At 47.9% G+C, this 20,672-nt stretch overlaps 13 protein-coding genes and 1 pseudogene across 13 annotated transcripts, besides 8 other annotated features; all 14 read right to left on the reverse strand.

Annotated features, from left to right (window-relative positions):
• Positions 1 to 103: 103 nt before the first annotated feature.
• On the reverse strand, positions 104 to 1,441 carry TraAM80_03662 (putative vacuolar transport protein 4A; the record flags this gene model as incomplete). Its single annotated transcript, XM_029380616.1, has 1 exon — positions 104 to 1,441. One exon carries the CDS (start codon positions 1,439 to 1,441, stop codon positions 104 to 106), a length of 1,338 nt encoding a protein of 445 aa, XP_029239583.1.
• A 95-nt stretch (positions 1,442 to 1,536) lies between these two features.
• Positions 1,537 to 1,565: a microsatellite.
• Positions 1,566 to 1,629: 64 nt separating this feature from the next.
• Positions 1,630 to 1,670: a sequence feature (A-rich).
• Positions 1,671 to 1,705: 35 nt separating this feature from the next.
• On the reverse strand, positions 1,706 to 3,394 carry TraAM80_03663 (uncharacterized protein; the record flags this gene model as incomplete). The annotated part of the gene is made up of 1 exon (XM_029380617.1): positions 1,706 to 3,394. The coding sequence occupies one exon, from the start codon at positions 3,392 to 3,394 to the stop codon at positions 1,706 to 1,708; it is 1,689 nt and encodes a 562-aa protein (XP_029239584.1).
• A 769-nt stretch (positions 3,395 to 4,163) lies between these two features.
• TraAM80_03664 (cytochrome p450-like protein) lies at positions 4,164 to 4,580 on the reverse strand (the record flags this gene model as incomplete). Its single annotated transcript, XM_029380618.1, has 1 exon — positions 4,164 to 4,580. One exon carries the CDS (start codon positions 4,578 to 4,580, stop codon positions 4,164 to 4,166), a length of 417 nt encoding a protein of 138 aa, XP_029239585.1.
• Positions 4,581 to 4,607: 27 nt separating this feature from the next.
• On the reverse strand, positions 4,608 to 5,063 carry TraAM80_03665 (cytochrome p450-like protein; the record flags this gene model as incomplete). Its single annotated transcript, XM_029380619.1, has 1 exon — positions 4,608 to 5,063. The coding sequence occupies one exon, from the start codon at positions 5,061 to 5,063 to the stop codon at positions 4,608 to 4,610; it is 456 nt and encodes a 151-aa protein (XP_029239586.1).
• On the reverse strand, positions 5,060 to 5,509 carry TraAM80_03666 (cytochrome p450-like protein; the record flags this gene model as incomplete). Its single annotated transcript, XM_029380620.1, has 1 exon — positions 5,060 to 5,509. The coding sequence occupies one exon, from the start codon at positions 5,507 to 5,509 to the stop codon at positions 5,060 to 5,062; it is 450 nt and encodes a 149-aa protein (XP_029239587.1).
• Positions 5,510 to 5,924: 415 nt separating this feature from the next.
• On the reverse strand, positions 5,925 to 6,308 carry TraAM80_03667 (hypothetical protein; annotated as a pseudogene).
• A 433-nt stretch (positions 6,309 to 6,741) lies between these two features.
• TraAM80_03668 (uncharacterized protein) lies at positions 6,742 to 8,076 on the reverse strand (the record flags this gene model as incomplete). Its single annotated transcript, XM_029380621.1, has 1 exon — positions 6,742 to 8,076. One exon carries the CDS (start codon positions 8,074 to 8,076, stop codon positions 6,742 to 6,744), a length of 1,335 nt encoding a protein of 444 aa, XP_029239588.1.
• Positions 8,077 to 8,198: 122 nt separating this feature from the next.
• Positions 8,199 to 8,239: a microsatellite.
• Positions 8,240 to 8,421: 182 nt separating this feature from the next.
• TraAM80_03669 (putative rRNA maturation factor) lies at positions 8,422 to 9,045 on the reverse strand (the record flags this gene model as incomplete). The annotated part of the gene is made up of 1 exon (XM_029380622.1): positions 8,422 to 9,045. One exon carries the CDS (start codon positions 9,043 to 9,045, stop codon positions 8,422 to 8,424), a length of 624 nt encoding a protein of 207 aa, XP_029239589.1.
• Positions 9,046 to 9,299: 254 nt separating this feature from the next.
• TraAM80_03670 (uncharacterized protein) lies at positions 9,300 to 10,505 on the reverse strand (the record flags this gene model as incomplete). Its single annotated transcript, XM_029380623.1, has 1 exon — positions 9,300 to 10,505. One exon carries the CDS (start codon positions 10,503 to 10,505, stop codon positions 9,300 to 9,302), a length of 1,206 nt encoding a protein of 401 aa, XP_029239590.1.
• A 267-nt stretch (positions 10,506 to 10,772) lies between these two features.
• Positions 10,773 to 10,800: a microsatellite.
• Positions 10,801 to 10,905: 105 nt separating this feature from the next.
• On the reverse strand, positions 10,906 to 12,396 carry TraAM80_03671 (BRCA1-associated protein; the record flags this gene model as incomplete). Its single annotated transcript, XM_029380624.1, has 1 exon — positions 10,906 to 12,396. One exon carries the CDS (start codon positions 12,394 to 12,396, stop codon positions 10,906 to 10,908), a length of 1,491 nt encoding a protein of 496 aa, XP_029239591.1.
• A 346-nt stretch (positions 12,397 to 12,742) lies between these two features.
• Positions 12,743 to 13,276, reverse strand: TraAM80_03672 (uncharacterized protein; the record flags this gene model as incomplete). Its single annotated transcript, XM_029380625.1, has 1 exon — positions 12,743 to 13,276. One exon carries the CDS (start codon positions 13,274 to 13,276, stop codon positions 12,743 to 12,745), a length of 534 nt encoding a protein of 177 aa, XP_029239592.1.
• A 1,366-nt stretch (positions 13,277 to 14,642) lies between these two features.
• Positions 14,643 to 14,681: a microsatellite.
• Positions 14,682 to 14,979: 298 nt separating this feature from the next.
• TraAM80_03673 (acetyl-CoA C-acetyltransferase) lies at positions 14,980 to 15,300 on the reverse strand (the record flags this gene model as incomplete). Its single annotated transcript, XM_029380626.1, has 1 exon — positions 14,980 to 15,300. The coding sequence occupies one exon, from the start codon at positions 15,298 to 15,300 to the stop codon at positions 14,980 to 14,982; it is 321 nt and encodes a 106-aa protein (XP_029239593.1).
• Positions 15,301 to 15,932: 632 nt separating this feature from the next.
• Positions 15,933 to 18,065, reverse strand: TraAM80_03674 (DNA cross-link repair 1A protein; the record flags this gene model as incomplete). Its single annotated transcript, XM_029380627.1, has 1 exon — positions 15,933 to 18,065. The coding sequence occupies one exon, from the start codon at positions 18,063 to 18,065 to the stop codon at positions 15,933 to 15,935; it is 2,133 nt and encodes a 710-aa protein (XP_029239594.1).
• A 79-nt stretch (positions 18,066 to 18,144) lies between these two features.
• Positions 18,145 to 18,191: a sequence feature (A-rich).
• A 173-nt stretch (positions 18,192 to 18,364) lies between these two features.
• On the reverse strand, positions 18,365 to 20,188 carry TraAM80_03675 (uncharacterized protein; the record flags this gene model as incomplete). Its single annotated transcript, XM_029380628.1, has 1 exon — positions 18,365 to 20,188. The coding sequence occupies one exon, from the start codon at positions 20,186 to 20,188 to the stop codon at positions 18,365 to 18,367; it is 1,824 nt and encodes a 607-aa protein (XP_029239595.1).
• A 311-nt stretch (positions 20,189 to 20,499) lies between these two features.
• Positions 20,500 to 20,566: a microsatellite.
• Positions 20,567 to 20,643: 77 nt separating this feature from the next.
• Positions 20,644 to 20,672: part of a microsatellite that runs on past the window's edge.

The following is a 20,672-nucleotide window of genomic DNA, read 5'->3' on the forward strand; positions in this document are numbered from 1 at the left end:
AAAAAAGAGACATCAACAACCAAGGTGAATGATGAAGAGCATCCACAATGTGAAGAAAAAATATGATTAAAAAAGATCGTGTGGTTTAAAAAGTCACGGCGCCCTAAACTCCCGCCTTTTTCACTTGGCTGCGCCACTGCCAGAACTTCTCCATCTCGTCATTGGAAACTGTTGGAGGAAACTCACGAAGTGCCTTCTCAAAGTCCTCTTGGCACACATCTGGCACCCGAAGCTCAGCAGCAGGGATATCAAAAAGAGGCACAGCATTTTCATCCTCCTTAGAGCACGACATGAAACACGTGCTCGAGGTGTGGGATGTCATTGCAGCAGGCATCGGTTTGACGTACTCCGACTGGGTAATCTTCCGCACCGGTTCCATCACAGCGTGTATGGCAACCTGCTGAATGTCAGACGCTGAGTATCCTTCTGTGCAGTTGACTAGCCAGTCAAAATCTTTGTCGCTAAGAGAGTGTGGCACGTACTTTAGCTGAGACATGAAAATCTGGCGACGCGCAGACGGGGAGGGAAGGCCTACAAAAATAAGATGATCAAATCGACGACGAAAGGCGGCGTCCAAATCCCAGGGCATATTCGTCGCAGCTATAACTGTGACGTTATCTGAGTTTAAACTTTGCATACAAAGAAGTAACTCTGTCTTGATTCGTCGTGAGGCCTCACTCTCATTAGACCCGCCACGGACGCTGCAGATGGAGTCCACCTCATCAAAGAAAAGGACGCAACGAGAAAGTTGAGACGCAGTTTCAAATGCACCGCGTACATGCTGCTCAGATTCACCAATCCACTTGCTAAGGATGTCTGCCGAAGAAATGGTCAATAGTGTTGCCTCATACTCAGTTGCTGTGGCGGCGGCGAGAAGGGTTTTGCCTGTGCCAGGTGGGCCATATAACAGAATGCGTCGTGAAGGGCGTCGCACCCCTTGAAATAGCTGAGGAAACCGCAATGGGAGCGTTGTCGCTTGTTTAAGGGCCTCGATGGCTTCTTCACATCCCGCGATGTCTACCCACTGCACGCTTCGGCCAGCAGCAGGCTGCCTATATGGGTCCACACTCGCAGTCACAGTATCGGCGTCGCCGCCCACAAGGCATTGCCCAGAACTCAATGAATCTTCCCTTGTCTCTGTTCGACGCGTCACCCCTTCGCCTCGGTGACCATCACTGAAGGTGCCGCCTTCCAGCTGCAAATCAAGGACACTCATAAAAGTTCGAGAGACATGCTTATAGATGCTGCTGCTGTAGGGAGTTTGATCATAGGCATGCATTAGAGAGGTGCACTGCAGGAGGCCACGCACGAGACTCTGAATACGCAAAAGTGAAGCAGCACAGGCCTTTCTGTTGTGCCCATAAAAAAGAAGCAATTCTCGTGCCTCTGAGGCGAGCTGAAGAGCCTCATCAATTTTCTTGGAAGGAAGCGCTACCGCCATTGAAGCCCCTGCCCCGCGTTTACTACTACTCCCCACTCACACTCCGCTTCCACTGGTTCACTTGGGCGACAGAGAGTAGGATACGCAGGAAAGACTATATATATATATATATATATATATATATGCAGCAACACACAACCACACAGTGAAATTTAAAAAAGCAAAGTGTGTGTGTGTCTGAGAGAGGCAAACAAAAGCAACAAAAAGTAAACAAGACAAAAACAAAACAGTATGAGTGCGATCAATTTTGTGGGATATTATCACTCAAACTCGCTCATTACTCAGTTGCTTCGCTTCACCACGAAGCAACAGGCTCATTGCATGCTCTAATGAAACCAGACGTTGCTCTAAACGAGCAAACATCTTCTCATTCTCCTTCTGCACAGTAGTCCGCACCACTTCTTGCACATTTTCCAGAGTCAATGGGAAAGATGCGTCAACGCCTTCCCATGACAGAGGCTCTCGGGTGGACAAAACAAGTTCACCAACGACAACCGCCGACACTTCGGACTCCCTCTCCTGTTTCTCGCTGGCTTCTTTCAAAGCATTAAGAATAGTCCCTGAAAGGACCATGATGGCTCCGCGTGATTGTGGCAGCCAAGAACATCCCAGCAGTCGATCGTGACTGCCCTCAAGACAAAGTAAACTACAGGGCCTCATCTGCCCGTTTTCAATGAAACTAAAAAACACAGTGCATTGTCCATCACACAAACCCAATTCCCAAAGGGCATGAGAGCCCTGACCTGTGGTGTGCCGTAGCATCGGAAGCACACTAACTGCCGAGGTAAGCTTCGCAAGGGCTTTTTTGCACTCTGTGGATAGCATTTCCATGACGCTGATGTGAATCGATGATGAGAATCTTGCGACGTTGCTTGCATCTTCTCCGTGAGACAAGGATGCCACTGCGTCCAACCCGGATTGCGTGATTTTAATAAGAAGGGCGTGGTGCGTCGCACATGACGAGCGGTGAAGCTGTGGCTGTGTCACCATGAGCGAGAAACCCTCCGCGTGCGGCCGACTGGGTGCATTGTGGCAAATCATATTCCATGAGGGCAGCGAAGACACAAAGGCGTCAGATGCCCTTCTAATCTCAAATGGAGCATCATCCGTGCGGTGCAAGAACAAAAGCTCCGTCTCTTCTTGTTCCTCCGCGGTCGTCTCACCAAAACAGCAAAATGTGACATTCCGTTGGGATTCAAAGCATTCAAATTCATCGATAGCCACACCGATGTAACGTGTTGATGACCCCATGAGAATAGAGCGAATAACAACGGGATCATCCAACGGGGAGGTCCACTCCAATACAACAATACTTCCAAGCGTACATCCGAGCAGAAGCGCTGGCCCATGGCAATAATCTGCGACGCCTGCAATGAAATGGAAGGGTCCAAAGTTTAACTCACGGCACTCATGCTTCATTCCCCCACCTGCGCCTTGCTGCGGAAAGAAAAAACCTTGTACTTTCAGATGACCAGAGGTGACTACAAGAGGGCAACCCCCTACTGTTATGGCACAAATGTCTAAAGCGTGAGCCACCGCACTTACAAACGTCTCTGCGTCGTCCTCTTCACTATCGCTAGCGTCATCATCGACATCATTTTCAAGTAGTCCCGAACGTACACACACAACTTCACCCGATGAGCTCATTACAGCAACCACGCTGACACCCGCACACACAACTTTCGCAATGCCGTACAGAGGCTCTGCGTTGAAGGCGAATCTCCGTCTTGCAAGAAGCATTGCAGAGTTGTCCGCCGTCAACGTCAAAAATGCCAATTCCCCCTGGCGTGCGTCATCTGCGCACAGAGTTGTGGCCACCAGCACGCCATAGCCTCCGCCTGATGCAGACGTCACTGTCGCAAGAAGACCACTCGAAGTGCGCGTGGCCGGCGCCGTTGAAGGCGGCAGACGTGCCACGCCACGCAACGACTTGGCCACTGGCTCCCTTGTCATCCTGCAGAAAGAAACATGGGAAAAGTCGGTAATAAAGTCGCAGCAGCCCCAGAAGGGTGGTCGGCGCACCAAAACAAAAACTGACAAATAAAAGAAGCAGATCGTAGCAGAAGACACGCACAGGCACACAAGCAACAACAAAAAAGGAAAAAATAAAGGTAAATAAGAGAGTTGAATTATTCGTCAGCGGAAAAAAAAAAGACATATACCCACGTAAATACAAAGACACAAGTCAGCGACGAAAACAAATAAAATCATAATGAGCCGCAACAGCGGGAGAGGGAGACAGGCAAAAAGTTCACACAACTACTGCGGCAAATGAAAGCGGGTAAAAACGGTATTGATGGCACGCAATTAAAGTTTATGTTTGCCTCTCGCAAGGCTGCTTTTGTAGTAATCGCCCCTTCGACATAAATGGGCATGCACACAAGATCGATGTAAGCAGCAGCAACAACGGCAAAAACAAACACAACATCTGGAATGCGGAAAAAAAAAGGCGCCAACTCCATAAAAGTTGCGATCAAGAACTGCTCGTTGTCCGCTTGATTCCTGAAACCACTTTCCTCCCAATCCCACAACCCCTTTTTTTCGATTTATTTATTCTTTCGGAGTCTTTCTTTGCTCCCCTTTTACGTTCCCCATTTTACACGTGTTTGAAGCTTCGCCTGCACCTTTTCCAGGCAAATTCTGCGTTGCGGCATATTCTGTTGCTGCCGCGTGCTCGCATAGCAAACGCATACTGCTCCTTATCACCTCGTCCGATATTTCCTTACTCAGCAGTAAAGTTACACGACACGGGCCCGTGTGACGCCATTGTAAATCCAAACTGCGTACGGGGAAATGACCCAACCGGGCCAAAACGCAAATGTCGCAGAAGGGCGGCCGTTGTGAGGATGACATCATAGAGCCTATATACCTCCTTCCCAATACAGTTGCGTTTTCTGAGACTAAAAGGAATATAGCCACAGCGACCACACCGCTCGCGGAGCTTGTTCCCTTCCTCCCCCAACCAACGTTCCAGGCGGAAGAGAACGGCACCATCAGCGCAAATCCCCCCACTGCGGTGAACACCAAAAATGTTAACCACACAAACACTTCCCTTTTGTAGAGTAACATCAGAGGCTGGGAGGTGCACCTCCTTGTCAGCGTCACGGTAGACGAGCGGGTCCACAGGAAAAAGACGCATAGCTGCGCGCACAACTACAGTAAGATACTAACAGGCCATCAATTCCTCAAATGCTGGGCAGATGCAAGTGAACGGCATGACAGACAAAATTTCTTCGTAAAGACATTGCTGAACTCTTTCATCACGTGTCAGAAGGGCAAAAAGAAAGTGCAACGCATTAACAGTTGCATCCTGCCCTTCAAAGAAGAAGGCAGCCAAATGACTAATAAAGTTCACCTTGTCAAATTTCACATTGAGTTTATTTATCAATGCATTCAGGACCACCCACCGTTGAGGCCCACTACACTCAAGTGCCCTCTGCATAAGCATAGTACTCACCTTCATCAAAACCTCCTCCACGTCCTCTTGCGCCCCCGTACGGTAGTAGAGGCAGAGGTCGTTTAATTTGTTGAACCTTGTTATGACCAAAAACGCATTAAGAGCCATGACGGAATCTTCCCCCGAGACATGAAAAGCCACTTCAGGAATAATGCTAAAGATCATACGACGAATGCATGTATGTATTCACTAAAATTGATGGTGACATCACCGTCGCCGGCGCGACGGCAAAGCTCAAATAAAGTACCTAGCAAATTAAGCATATGCACACGCATGACCTCATTCCCCATTCCCTTAACATTTGTGGAACACAAGACAGGTTCAAAGATGTGACGGTGCTCTTGATGTTTCTCTTTATCTCCCATCGCCAGTAAACCATTTCCAATGACAACACGCAACAAATCGTGGCCGGAACGTTTACCAAAAATTGACTTCTGCCGCAGCAGTACTTCTTCAATGTCAGCCGCCTTCGAAATGACAATTTGGCGGTGAAAAAAGATACACAGTAAAAAAGGGCCTATGATTAAAGAGACGCAGCTACTGCAAGAGGCAGAACATTGATCCTCCCTGGTGCATCCCGTATAAATGCTGTAGAAAAAAACGCTCGACATAAATATCCACAATTCCGTCCTCTGAGCGTAGGGGAAATGACGGGCTTGGAATGCCGGGTAGGTTTGTTAAGACGCCCCAGAAAACACGCAACGCACGAATATAAACAGCCAACACCGCCGCGGCGGTGGTTTTCGTAGTGACTAGCGAGGATAAAATTTAGGCCCGTTCCTCAAAAGAGATTTCACTTCGTCTCTCCCCCCCCCTTTCGTGTGCATCTGCGTCTTCCCGCCTTGAGAGCCTTTTTACAACTCCATAATTTTTTTTTTTTAAGAACTACGTATATATATTTATGCACACACAAGTAGGAAGAGGTGTTACAAGAAGTGTCGACATTACGAACACAAACACGCAGACAATCATGTACAAGCTGGAACGACAAATACGTTCTTCATCTGAAACGTTTAAACACCCGCTAGTTCAGCTTGGCACCCAAAGGAAGTTTATGTACCGTTTTCACCCGCTCCGCCTTCGCCCTCTGCGCCTCCTCGTATGCAACTCGGCGGAAGAGTTGAAAGTTGACGACTTCGACCGGCTTTGGGTTGCGCGATGAGTGCAGAGCCTGCAGAAACACTCCCGCGTGATCCATAAGAAATCGTTGCTTCTCAGGATCGGTCTCGTGGCAGTTCTCGCGCCATTGTTGCATCAGACGCTTTTGTAAGAAGTGACGAGCATGACGTGACTCACTTTGATATCAATGGAGCGATAACACATCCGCAGCAAAGAATATGCGGACTTAACCTCAATCACCTCTTGTTGCGCATTTGTGTGCGTCGTTGTGGGAGCACTCAGTCGCCGAAGCATAGACATTGCGTACGGTGCGTGTCTGCCGCGCGGCTTATGACGTTTGTGCGGCCCTATTTTCCTCACCGGGCACAATAACCTCTTAATTCAACGTGCCACTCACGAGGTAAACATGATGTACGTTGATTGATTATGTGTTAAAAAATAAAGGGAAGGAGTGCAGCAAAAAAAAAAAAAGTAAAGTTTCAACGGGGAAAACGGCACGAGGAAACATCAACCATCACCTTTTCCAGCGGAACAAATGACCATAACACAACAGAGATCAGAAGCCTTGAGGACCACGATTTCACTAGTGTACATTGCAGACATGGGTATCTCCGTCAGCCCCTCATTCCGCTTTTTTTTTTCTCCCTCTTTAGTTCTTTCTTCTTTCGCTGCGTTTATGTGTCTTTCGCCCTCGCCCTTCTCTCCTTCCTCACTGCCACCCGCATCAAAGGTTCTCGGTGGGCGAAAGAGAAGGTTCATTTGTGACAAATGCGCGATACGACACGGGTAGAGAACTATCGTTTGGACAAAGCCACTCAGACGTTCTTCGCGCAAACGCCTCAAAAAAGCTTCCCGTTTCCGCCAGGCACCGCATCAGAAACTGATCACGCAAGACCCCACGTGCTGCACGATTTTGCTGACAGGCCATAGCAATATGATAAAGATACGCCTTACCTGAGCACGCGCTAGTCCCCTTGAGTGACACATACGTGAGATTTGACTTTCGTACGGCGGTTGAGAATGCCGCTGCCTTACTTTCAGGTATTTCCACGCCGTTGAGAATTAGCACCTCAAGATTTTGCAGTTTCGGGAGACAGCTAATGAGGGCACACACCTCGGCATGTGTAAGACTGGTATAACTAAGGTCCAACTCTTCAAGCATGAAACAACCTTGAAGGAGGAAATCGCAAAAGAACGACATATTGCCGCCACCGAGGCGATTGCCTTGTAAGCTTAATCGTCGAATGGATGTGCGCCTCAAGAGCATGGCGATCATGTTTAAACACGAGGCATCAATCCAATTGTAGCAGAGGTTTAGATATCGTAGTTGGGGCTGCAGTGAGTGACATTGAGTTAAAGCGCACAAAAGCAATAAAAGTGTAGCGGCGCCAATCTCACAGAAGGGGAATGAGAGGCATTGTAAATTTCGGGAAGCGTTGCGCAAAATCCCATCAAAGACTAGTACACATGCCCGATCAGGGGTTAGCGTGATATGGTCAAGATGAAGAAGCGAGAATACAGCGCATCTGCGACCCATGTGAAGGGCGAGATCGGCAATAAACTGGTTCTCAGTCTTAGTATTTCGCAGCGCAAATGGGATAAGTGGTGGGTAGTGCTCCTTCCAGTTCACAGTGCAGGGTAAAACGCGCAGGGAGAGCCACCACTCCCCTGCAAGACGCAACTCATACTTCCATTCTGGCCGGATTCCTGGAGTATTCCATGAACACTGCTTCGGCGCCGTGGAAAAAACTTCAAAAAGGGCATCCACCACTTCATCGATAACGTGAGAATGCGGCGAGTCCGGCGAGACAAGGTACGCAGCCTCCTCATCCGAAAAGGTTTCCAGTTCCAGCGCCATGACCTTGTCTATGATATTACCATCTTTTTCCATTAGTGAAGGCCAAACACTCACAAAGGGGCGCCTGTGCTTGATTTGGCCATGGCTTTGCTTCCCCACGGGGAACAATTCATTTTTGAAACCACCGAGGCGTTGTGGCTTACGGAACCGCAACTCATTACGCCCTGGTGTCACCAGCGAGGTCACTCCCCCAGAGAGCATCGAAGGGCTGCAAACCAACGCGGGTGCCCCACCCCTATAGATAACAATTTGACATAGCAAACAGAGTGAACAAAGAGAATGAAATCAAAACACAATAACAAAAACAGACGCCCACACTCCACAGAGAGAGAGAGAGAGAGAGAGAGAAGAGGAGAGTGACAGAAACTGAAGTGAAATAAACATTCCAAAATTTCTCGTATTCCTTTCAAGTAAAATCCGATTGCAGCTTTTTTTTTTTTCCGTCTCACTGTGACTTGTTTTTGTTGATTAGTTTTGGGTTGATTCCCACATCTTTTCTCTTCGTGTTTGTATGTTTTCCCTGCGCCTGCACCCTGTCTCAAACTATCACGACTTGACGGAGGCAATCAACTCAATGCCGTCAAGCTCCATCAAACAACCAGGCCAACGGCGCCGAAACGCATCTAATTGGCGCAACAATGACCTCTCTCGCCTTGACATTTTCCTCCAACGCTCCGGTGCGTCATGGTCGTACCCTAGGGCATGCAGTAATGCGTGTACCAGAGCCACCTGCAGGTAGTCGTGGAATCGGAGGTTTTTCTGTGGGTAGCGGAGACAGCGCATCCATATATCCTCGACACTGACGTAAATTTCACCAAGATCCAACAGGACATCACGTCTTGACAAGCCCGTGCACTCCTGTGCGGGTAAACTTTTCTTTAAGCCAATGAGGTTGTCTTGGTTAGAGAAAAGAACCTCATTCGCCCACAATGCGTCAGGGGTGCCACTTCCACTGCCGGGGAAGGTCAGTACATCCGTCGGCCTGTCAATCCCGCGTTGGTTGTAATTCAGTAGGTGCATCTGCGACGATCGAATAAAGTGAATGGATAGCTCCACAGAGGGCGGGGCACGTTCCAGCCATAGTACCGTTTCTGTCAGTCTCTGCACGGCGACACCAAACTTATGCGTCGCGCCGTGAACACGGAGACGACGAAAGAACGGTCGCGGCATGACCTCGTGCAAGAAGCATAAACACAACACCACGACCACACGACCACACAGACAAAAGAAGCATACAAAACAATCAAATAACTTGAAATCCCTCACAAACCGTTTATGCACATAAGCGCACGCGGCCAGAGAAGAAAAAGACGAATTCACATAAAAACATGGAGCAAACAAATAACTTGAAGCCAACGATAAAACAATTTCACACACGTACATCAGCACACAATGCGGTGTCTGCTCGCTCCTGCAAGAAACACTCAGAGGTTTCGAAAGGAAATATACTGCCAACCATTGGGCGGCATCTGTGCCTTCCTCACGTACGGCGCTCGAATAAACTCTTCACTCCAAGGGACAAAGGCATCTGTCTTCTTCCTGCCGTTGGCGTCAAAGGTCCCAGCCCACTCCGACGCTTCAACGGGTGGTACATTCCAAATATCCATCTCAAAGGCGTCAGTAGTCGGTATAAAAACACCGCTTGAGTCCGGATTCGGCTGCAGACGTCTTGCTACCGACTCGAGAAGCCGCAAAAGACTACATGAAACCACACCAAAGAGGCGCTCACCCACAAATTTGCGAAACATACGGGCAAAAAGCACAAAGTGCATAGTGTCCAGCTGTAGCTGCTTCTTTAGGCTTTCACTAAGTTCCCTTTCCTCGGCAACAGCGGCAACGACCAAAGCACCGCTCTCCCACACATGCGCAACGATCTGACGACAAGGCACATCATCTATCATGTGAACTCGATACCCACACCACTGCACGAGACGCACCAAAGACATAAAACAAAAATAAATGGCGGGGTGCACGCCATTGACGAGCAACAGCGACGATTTGTCCAAATCCAAATTCCAGTAGCTGGGGAAAGCCACTTCTTCCACAAACATTGAAGCATAGCGCTCGACCAAGGCATTGTATGCCTCTACCAACTTTGTTGTGCTGGGGGAAGAGACGTTACCGGCACTTGCAAGTTGGTACTCCTGTAGAAGCTCAATGACTCTTCTTACTTCCTGTAGATGCCCTAATGGCGGAATGAGAGACGAGAGAGTTGATGTTAGCTGGCTCATCTCGGAAAGGAGCCGTGATATAATTTCCCCAACGCATGCGGTGTTTGCTGCCGTAATCGAGCTGACATCTTTCACAGTGCTGCAAGAAGCAGACACCACAACTGACTCCAAAAAAGCCCTTGCGCACAACAGAGGTGACTCACTCGTCATGAAAAGAAGACCTTCCTTGAGAAACTGTGTCCAGAGCGGCAGAAGCGCTTGGTATTCATCATTTCCCACGACAGAGGAGTCCAAGGCGGACCACAGTTGCCCTATATCTTTACAGGCCGTCACAAAAACTCTTTTGGACCCATACTGCACACGCATCGCAGTCTCCACTCGCCGAAGAAGGTACGAGAAGGCAAAACGCTCTACACCGGTTTCATCGAGAGTTTGAGTCAATGCTGAATCATGAGACATCCACACACACGCACACACCTCAACACTCTTAACTCCGTAGGCTCAGCCCAACTCAAAAAAAAAAAAAAGATGCGGAAAGAAATAATAATAATAACAAGCTCAAGCTGTGTGTGGAACTACAATGTTGCCAATCGTGCTCTGCAAGTGGGAAAGCAACAGCACCTCAACCCCATCAAAACTGCTTCAATGATACTGAAACTGCAACATTCACATTGGAGCAACGTCCCAGACACCTACACCCTGCCTTTCTCAGTGACACAGAGGACGCACACACCACCACCACCACCACCACCACTGCCAAATACAAAAAAAAAAGAAACACGACACGATGCGGGGAGGTGGCTCAGTCAACTAGCAAAAATAACAACATTTTAACTCCTTCGCCTCGTTAACGTATTCCTCATCTTTCATGTCTTTTACGATCGGCCCGCTCAACTCCACTCACCACGCGGAGGCATTCATACTCCCCCCCCTCCAACTTTTCAGCAAGTTCCCGTTGCACAGAAAAGTTTAGCTCAATATCCTTGATAGTCTCCTGAAGACTTAAAATTTCACCAGTAAGGCGAAGATCCTCCGTGGCAGACTGCCCTACTGTATTCCGCAGCTCACTTTCAAGTTTATGTTGAGACTTCTTCAGCGCCATCGCCTCCTTCTTCTGCATCCGCAGTTCCTGCATAAGTCTTTGGTTTTCAAGAAAAAGCAAAAGCCACCGCTGCCGGTTAACAATATGATATTTATTGACGTCCATGGCGTTGTACTCACCAAACTCGCAGCATCCACTTTTTTTCCTCTGTGAATGTGCCTCGTCTCCTTGATGCTGTTGGAGTTTCCCAACCCCCTCATACTCTGCCCGGTGAAGGTCAAGCTGATCTTTGATCATCAAAGCCAGTTTTTCGTTTGACGTCTCCAATTCTGAGTCATACTTGGCATTAATGTGCTTCTTCTTGGCCTTTTCCATAATGAAGTCCCCTGCATCATCATCCTCAAGCGTCGTAGGAGGATTGTCACGGTCAGGGTACTGCACCCGCTGAACCGTGCCTGTGTCCATGTCAAACGTTATAACAATGCGGTGCACAAAGGCGTCACTGTCGTAGTCCCAGATCTGTTGCGTTAATAGACTCATGGAAAACAAATGCTTTTGCTGCAGGAAATGTTGGCTGGCATGCTGGGCCTGATACCGGCTGCACCCAACAAAGCCACACCCCAAACAAATCCAAGGGTCACCCGAAAGTTGACATTCATCGCAACAAATTTCGTGACTTCCCCTTTGCATCTCAATTGCAGTTTGGCATACAATACATGATGAGTGTTCAACAAAGCACATGCACTCTCTATCTGGTGGGCAGCGGCAGGTGCGAAAGGTGTAACCAGTAAGTGTTGGCTCCAAACGCTCTGCACAAATTGTGCATGTAGGAATAACATAATAATTGCAAGATAAGTATTCTTCTGAAACAGGGTCCTTATCACACGGAAAGGAAAGTACACGCCGATAACCAATGCCTGGTGCATCATCGTCTTGGGCCAAGGATAGAATCGACATGGCAAGTAACAATTCCTGGCATTCCATGGTTAAAACAACGCATCCAGAGAATGTGCACACCAAAAACTCCTGAACCTTGAATGTTCCCTCACTTTTTTCTTTCAGCCACTTCAGATAATTAGAGACGTGATCCACAGTCTCCTTCTTCACAGTAATCCCCTCCAGTGGGTCGCGCGTCGGAAATAAAAGGAGGATACACTTAGTAGGTATGAATGGTACAAAAAATTCCTTTTTAAAGCTCAGTCGCCGTAAAAGTTGCACCCTTCCCACGACCACCTTTACAGGACAACTGTCCAAAAAATTACATAACTGACCATTACACGTGGGATCCGCAACGGTGTATCGAAGCATTTTTCTTACAATGAACCAATAACACAGAAAAGCGAGAATAATAAGAAAAAAGAAAAGCAACTAAGAGGGGATTTCAATTTTTGCCCTTTTTTATCTCCTTGATCCCTTGTATTGTTCGCTGCCGTCTTATCCCTTGAAGCAAAGGAGTGGCTGTGTGTGTGTGTGTGGATTGGAGGTAGTAAAAAGAGCAGGAAACAACAATAAATACAGACAAGTTGGAAAATTGACAAGACAATATAAACTGAACTTCCGCAGCATTCTTCTCTATTTTTGTTTTCGTCCTTTTTGCCACATGTCGGATAATGTCTGCAATCCACACAAAAAAAAAAAAGGTGTCGTGGTGCCTTCAGTACTTTGTTCGCAAGTTAAACATCACTGGTCGCTTGGGGCGAAGGTCCGGATTCCGCTCCCCCTCCAACGCGTTCACCCCCTTTGGCTCACCCTCCGCAGCCTTGACCGCTGTGCAGGCCGGGCAACCTCCGCCACGCACAACACGTTTTTCAACGCTCATCGAAAAGGAGTGCTGGCATGCGCCACACCTCCACCAGACTGGGGCCACGTGACCGATGCCAACAATCTCCGGGTAAAGATGCATTGGATTCTTTTCGTGATCCCACTCCGCTGCAATCTCCGGCGCGGCCGTCTTCAGTCGCGTCGGAAGGTGAAATCGCTTGGCAAGAAACATCTCGACACGCTTGCGGTTGGCCACACGAATGTAACTGGCCTTAAACCGCTGCGACACGACAACATGGCCGCTTGGGGACCCAAACGCCAAAGACAAAGATGAGGAGAGCGGTAGAGATGACGAAGTCGATGGCGTCCGACGCGGCGGACTGCAACTGACGCCCAGCAACGCACCGACAACGGAAAATCGCCGCATTTCTCTCACCCAAACTACACGTCAAATGCATAACCCGAAAACGAAACAAAAAGAAGGGAAAATGGGACAAGCACGCACTCCTTTTAAGGGGACAAGAATAAAAAAATGGGAAAACACGGCACAATTTCTCCCCTTCGCTACGCCTCAACACGGCAGAGCAAAACCTCGCTGAAGGCATTCCACTTGCGGGGACAAACAGTAACAGAAACAAGCCCCACCAAAAAAAGTACGGCATCCACATATTGAAATTACTGGAAGCTAATGGCAAATGCGTTCATGGCACTTGTAAGCGTACAACAGAGCTTCCATCGTTGGCAGATGTCTACAAAACAACATGCAGCAGCGCTCTGTCAAATATGTGTGACAATAGGGAACCAAAAAAGACCTTCCTAATCGGCCTTAGCGCCAAGCTTGCTTGCATCTGTCACGCGCCACTGAAGAAAACGCAACAACAATAAAGAGTGGGAAAAACAAAACTACAACAACATTCCTCCTTCTTCCTCACTCCACGTGCCTCCTTTCATCACCATGACGAACAAGCTGACAGCAACAGAAAACAGCGGACGTGGAGAAAGGAATAACGCAAGTCTCCGCCTCAATAGGGTGTGAGCAGACGTTCAGTCATGAATCAATGGTCTTCAGTGTGTGTTGATAATCCGCACATCCCTTTTGATGAAGTAAGTAAGTGGGTGGACTGGCGCTCAAGGAGAAAATAAAAGAGAAAAGCAGATGCAGAGAGAAGCAAATTAAAATCAATAAATAGCGGGTCAGCATGCGGGGTATTGGGCCTCAATCACGCGCAAAGTTGCCGCCGTTTCTTTTCGAACATTATTTCCCTATTAGGAAAATAAAAACACTTATTGACTTCCCAATGTACATCCCATCAATCCCATTCTCACAGACTCTTTTTTACCCCTTTATTCCCCCTCATAAGCACTAAACCATTTCTTGTTGAACGCATGCACGTAAAAATCACCCGTCCCTCGAGCATTTATGCGCTCTCACATTAACCGACAAACTCGGGAGTGAGGTGGGGATCAAGAAAAGAACAAAAAAAAATCTCAATCAAAATCAGCACAACCATATACATCAAACAAGAAAAAAAAAATAGCAAAAAGGTAAGCAGTGCTTTGGGGAATTAAGGGAGGAGAGTGCTTAGGGACGCAGCACAAGCACCTCACCACTTTCCATTCCTCCTCCAACGCAACGGGAGATAACGCAGACACTTTTCCCACGTTTACGGGGCTGGCGCACCATGTCCACCACCTGCCGCACCCCCGTGCAACCGCAAGGGTGGCTAAGGTAGACTCCACTGCCCCACTGATTCATCCGCTCCCCATTTAACTCAGTATACTCCTTCATTTTCCCCCCCCCTCCTCCCCACCCTCTTCTCCTCCTCCTCCTCACCGCCGCAAAGGCTACATTCATCCCAAAAATAGTCAGCATCAGCCAATCTTGTGCCAGCTCAGTCCCTGATTTTTGGAGGTATTTTAAAGGTTCCCTCGCCTATAAATTCCTTTCCAACCCCAAATTTGTTGTAGGCGCGCAATTCAGCCAATATTGGTAGACCCAACTCCTTGGCTTTGGTCTCCGAGGCCAAGACGACTACTGCTGCCCCGCCATTCACGCCACTCTCATTGGCAGCAGTAATGGTTCCGCCCTCTGGTTTAAGGTGGGGTTTCCGTTTTGCAAAACATGCCAAATCAATTTTTTGGGTTCTTCATCCCTCTCCACCTTCCGAACGCCTTTTCGGTCAGGAGCCTCAAGAGGCATAACATAGTTAAGCATGCCCTTTTCCCATGTAGCCAAAAGATTCTCAGGAGAACAGAAGGCAATTTCATCCTGCTACTCCTGTGAAATGCCGTACTTCCCCGCCAGACGTTCCGCCAAGAGCCCCATAACTTCCCCCTTTTACCAACATTACAGTCTATAAGTTCCTCCATGAGACGATCCACGAGGACGAGATCCCCGTAAAGTTTGTTTTTGCTGCAACACATGTACAAGTGACGGGCAGTATTGGACATGCTCTCTCACCACCGGCCATTCCCACAAAAAACAATTCTCCAGAAGGATACGATGCACCAAGTCATGAGTGACAGCTCCACCAGATGCACAGTTTTTATTCAACAATGTCCCTCCTGAATTGACGAGAGCACAGACGTCTTCTAATACCAATCCTGGCAAGGTTTAGGTTGCGCCCATAGGACATGGCGCGACCAAGCCTCGTATAGTCAACATGCTTGGGGTTACACTTGGAATTTACCAGGGCCGCCTTGACAATTTGAGTAATGAGCGGCCGTGCAAGGATCGTGGCCAGTCCACCGCCAAGATCAGAAACGGGACTGCACGCAGCACCACAAACAGCACCTTTGGACACGGGCACCGTATTTGTACGGCAATAAAAACTCAAGGGTCTTTTGCTAACACTCAAGCCAATTAAGTTTATATAAAATAAAAGAAACGAGAAAGAGACAATGAGGAACAACAAAAAAAATTTCACAGATTTCAAAGACTCCCGCAGCCCATAAAGGAAAAAGATGGAAAAACAAACAGACAAACCTGTTAAAACGCCGTGTAAGAAAAACAACAACAAAAAAAAAACGCAACGTATCTGGCACCAGAGGCACCGTAAACCCATTGTAAAGATGCCTCGAGATCAGTTCGAGGAGTCACTCACCTCAATAAAATGTGGCCGGACTAAAACGCAGACACAGTCATCGCTATCATCACTGCCATTTGCGCCGACGTCATTCAAGCGAGTCCTGTGATAAGTCGATATTTGTGTATTCATCTGTTCCTTGCCGACTGCATGCTGTGTGACCTCCTTTTCAGACCTTTCCCGCATCACCGGGTTGCCAATAGAAACAACTGCGTTGGTGGCAACTGTCACTTGTGCATCTTTCCTCAAAGTCAGAGCCTCGTTCTCCCTATCAACTTCATTTTCATTCAGTGCGTTAGTTACTTGAGCAACGTTGGAATCTAAGAAACTGCAGTTCTTATAATCCCCATCTATTAATATTACCTCCTCGATCACTGTAATGGGGGCAAACGGATTTCGTTGCTTCCTCCTCTCAATGACACCTACACACGAGTCTTCCAAGCCTTTAGTGTCACTCCCTCCCAGTACGGGAAGTTGCCTTGGAACCAAGAAGCGGGAGAGTGGTTGAGCATTGGCGTAACGTTGGCGCAGTCGTGGGGCTTTTTCAGCAAACAACACCTCATATTTCTTGAAGAGCTCCAATGACACTGTTGGTACGATAAGTGTGGGATTCAAAAATTCCACAAAATCCACAAGCTCCGTAAAACTGCAGTGTTCACTGTAGGGTACACGAAGCAACGTCACACGCTTGCTGACAGGTTGCCTGCTGGCGTTGCGAGACCATCCAGTGGGCTCCACACAGAGGACCTTATCGAATTGCTTGAGGTCAACCACTTCTTCACCCCAAAGCGAAATAGACTCACCAGAAAAGGAGACATCCTGGTGAGTATCACCAGCAGTACTGTCGTCACGTTGTCGCTTAGATCGTCCCCCAGACGCCACAGCAAGCGCAGGGCGCGTCACGGAAGAGAACGGAACAAGAAGGATCGTCAAATAGTAGACTATCTCGTTACATGGCATCTCTGCCAGTTCAAATGACGAAAAAACATCCCGCGCAACCTCTGGTGAAGAAGATAATGTGTCCTGCGGGAGCCTCACCGCATGCCTGGTGAAAGTTTCAAGCGTTGAGCTTTCACCCTTTACCGCGCCTTGACACCGGGGGAATGGCACAAAGTGGTCCAGATAATAGTCCAACTGCCTCAGTGCTTCATACTTCTCAGGGGAAACGTACGTTGGGACAACCCTACACTTTGAGTCCTTGACAGACGCCAAGGGAAAATTTTCCTGAATAGAAAGTGCGATGCGTTCCTTACCTATAAAGTAGCTTCCAATGAAAACAGCCACAGAAACAACGCGTTCCTTCCCCTCCTGCGCCAATGGAGCCACTCGTTCCGCTTCAGGCTTCAGAGTGGATGTGTGTTCGCGAAACAGTGATAAAATCGCCTGATTTACCTCCCGCAAACTCTCTGCACGAGAGAGGAAGCTGAAGCGCCTGTCGCAAAACGTATTGTCGAGAAAAAGGACATCTACCTTCCCCGCAACAGACCTCAAGACGGGGTCCTTATCCATCTCAACTCCTTCGTGGGTACACAGCATTTGAAGTGCCTCAGGGGGGCGAGAAAACGCAAACTTCTCTTGGGTAAATCGAAAGTCCCCTGTGTGGAGGATCGTCCCAAAGACAGTGGAGCGAAAAAGAAACATGACAGCGCCTGGGCAATGTTTTGCTGAAATCAGCGTGACTGAAAAGCATTCCTCAGGACAGTCCTCAACCTCCGTTTCTTCCTTTTGCTCGTACAGTAACGCACCATCCTTTAACGAAAAAACGTACGTTACACAAAAATCCATGTGTTTTACTCGTGACTGCGGAAGTCCCAAACGCCAGCACAAAAGATTGGCGGTGCTCCGACTAGCGTAAATGGTTCCGTGGTTCCAGCCCTCGGTGATACCACTGTAGTGATCGGAGTGGAAATGGGAAAGAAAAAACAATAAGCGAAACTGCTGAATTTCTCCTGCCAGACCAATTTCATCCTTAACTCTCCCAAACAACCTTGTGTATGCATGTGTGTGGCGAAACGCATCCACAAGCACAGCCACCGTTTCATTTCGATACACCTCTCTGGAGCGCATATATTCCGCTACAGCATGCTGCCTTGTCAAAGACAGAGACGTCATATTTGCTGTTGACTGCATCCATCGCACACCCTCACAACTTTTCGGCCGCTGCGGCGTGTAAAACCTCCACTTCCCCCCAGACACTCCCTTCCAGCGGCAAACACAAAAACAGAAAAGATAAAACGAAAAACAACAAAAACAAAATTTATTGCAGAAAAAGAATCACACCCGCAGACAAGCTCTTCAGGCACCCAGCACGTTACTATTTCTATATATTACTGTTTAGTCAAGTCACTACTCGCACTTGATCCAGCAAAATAGGCAATTCGTTGGCTCAGCTACTTACTGTGCAGTGTCGTCAAGACACATCCTGATCCCTAACTTTTTGGTAACCCCGAATTGCCTCCGGAAAGAAACGAAGAGCGATCGATGTCTTTATCATCTTCGTTCACTGCAGGAGGGTCCATGAAACCAACAACTCGCATAAAAGACAGGTACAGAAATTCCTGCATGTCCATAAGTCCGCCCAATATTGTACAGGCCAGGCCCACTGCCATTCCAAGGGTGAAAAATTCCGGGGTGAACATCGCAAGTTGAGGAAGAACACGATAGAGCAGCATCCCTGTCACCAGGAAGATGAGAAAACAGACAGCAAGAATGAAGGTTTTTACAAATTTCCGGAAAAGAACGCCAGGCGTTAATATGACAATGTTCTTTCCAAGTAACCCCGACCGTACCGCTTTTCCCTCACACAGACTCAGAAGCGCTATACACAGAATGAGAAGCGTACACACGGTAAACCCGGCATTGAGAACGGAGGTGTACACATCCAACTCTGCATCACTTTCGACCAAGTCAGTTTCACTTGCAGGTAAGGCGCCTTCTACCAAATCCCGTAGTGCAGCCGCGCTGTTCTCTAGAATAGAAACAACGTCACCGGTCCCGCCACTATGCTCTGTCATGCGCCAACTGCCCACAATCAATGTGGAAACAGCAAAAATCCCACCATAGCGGGAGCGACAGATGTTGGTGGCAAAATTATAGAAGAGACAAAGATTTAACCACCAAACAGAAAGAAGTCCCCAGAGACGAAGAGAGCCTACCTCCGTCAGGTAATCCATCTGATGCGCAATAAACGAGATAACTGTGACAATGCAGAGAGAGTACTCTGTTGAACAGGAATCAATGATCGCTGGAATCCAAACCATCATCAAGAAGAAAATAAGCCAAATAAGCAGCAATTCCACCACATGAACACTTACCACCAATGCCAAAACGCATAGGCAAATGACAAAAAAAAGGACAGCACATTTGACAATGCCCTGAACCGTTTGATTAACCGATGAGATAACAGATGTCGCCGCGGTCCACCCTCCGCGCTTCGAAGGCCCAAAGGCGTAATTTACCATTCCTAGGAATACAAACGTGGACACGAACAAAATCCATGAACTCAGTTTTTCCCACTCATTAGCCCGGTACATAAAGTAAATCTCCACCAGAGAACGTGACAGCATGATTGTAACAATATACCAACGCATTGCCGCATGGGCCCTTCGAGGCACATCTCGTAATAAACGATACAAAGCTGCAATTATCACGGCGGGTACTACACGCTCTAAAAAAGATAGTAGCAATACTTTAAAAATCTCTAATTGAATAACACAATGCGGGTTAATGTTCACAAGAAAAGGATCAAAGGTAGTATTCTCTATACCTTGAAAGCCTCGCAGAGCGAGGTGCCCCAGGGAAGTTGGGTCAGAAAGTATTTGGGCCACGGTCTCTCTCAAAAACGCCATGGCTTCGCATCCTAAAAGTCCACAGAGAATGGCGGCAGGCCACCATTTGCGTCCCCCACTGAGGCTAGACTCCTGTAGCCCACGATGCACAGCACCACTAGCAAACAGTCGGTATGAAAGAAACGCTAAAAGGGATAAGGCAACACCGTAAAGGGTAAAGCAGATTCTTTCATTAAAGGACGTCTGCTCGAGAAGTCGTTGGTATTCGGCTGACCACACTATTTCGGTTCCAAAGGAGCGGTGAAGGAAAACAGCAAGCCATCCGACCACTGCAATTTCGCGGAGAGGAAAAAGAAAAAACAAACCAGAAAGGGCGATGACTTGGTACCACTGCGGCAGATGCTCTAGTGAGTGATAGATAGATCCAAGGTAGAGGCCTTTGTCTGAGGAAATGCCACCAGTCATGTGGCTGCGGGTCCCACTAACAGCCTCCTTCGTTTTCTGTAAGCAATATGAAGCGGAACAGCCACAACAAGAAAGACAAAAGGGGGGAAAAAAACCCACCGGCAAAATAGAAAAAAATAACATAAGAACAATCACACACGCGGCACCCACACCAAACAAACACGCCACCACACAAGACAAAAACGATAACAACAATAGTGAATGTGAGAGAGAAATAAAAGTTGCTGCTGCACGTATTTGGTTTCTGACGTGGATGTAAACAGAAATAGCACCACCAACACAAAAAGAGGTAAAACAGTAAGTGGTATAAAATTTCTCTTTTGTTTTTTTTATTGTATCGCTCTTTTTATTTATTCTATATTTCTTTTTTATTTACTTCACAGTGTGCTCTGTGAAATGTATGCCCCACGTTCCTGAATGCCTCCTTGGGGTTCACATTCGCCTCCTCCCACCCTCCTCAACCGTAACATCAACCACAAACCAC

Source organism: Trypanosoma rangeli (genome assembly GCF_003719475.1).
Source record: "Trypanosoma rangeli strain AM80 chromosome Unknown Tra_15.4_contig_00098, whole genome shotgun sequence".
In the NCBI taxonomy this organism is placed as follows: Eukaryota; Euglenozoa; class Kinetoplastea; order Trypanosomatida; family Trypanosomatidae; genus Trypanosoma; species Trypanosoma rangeli.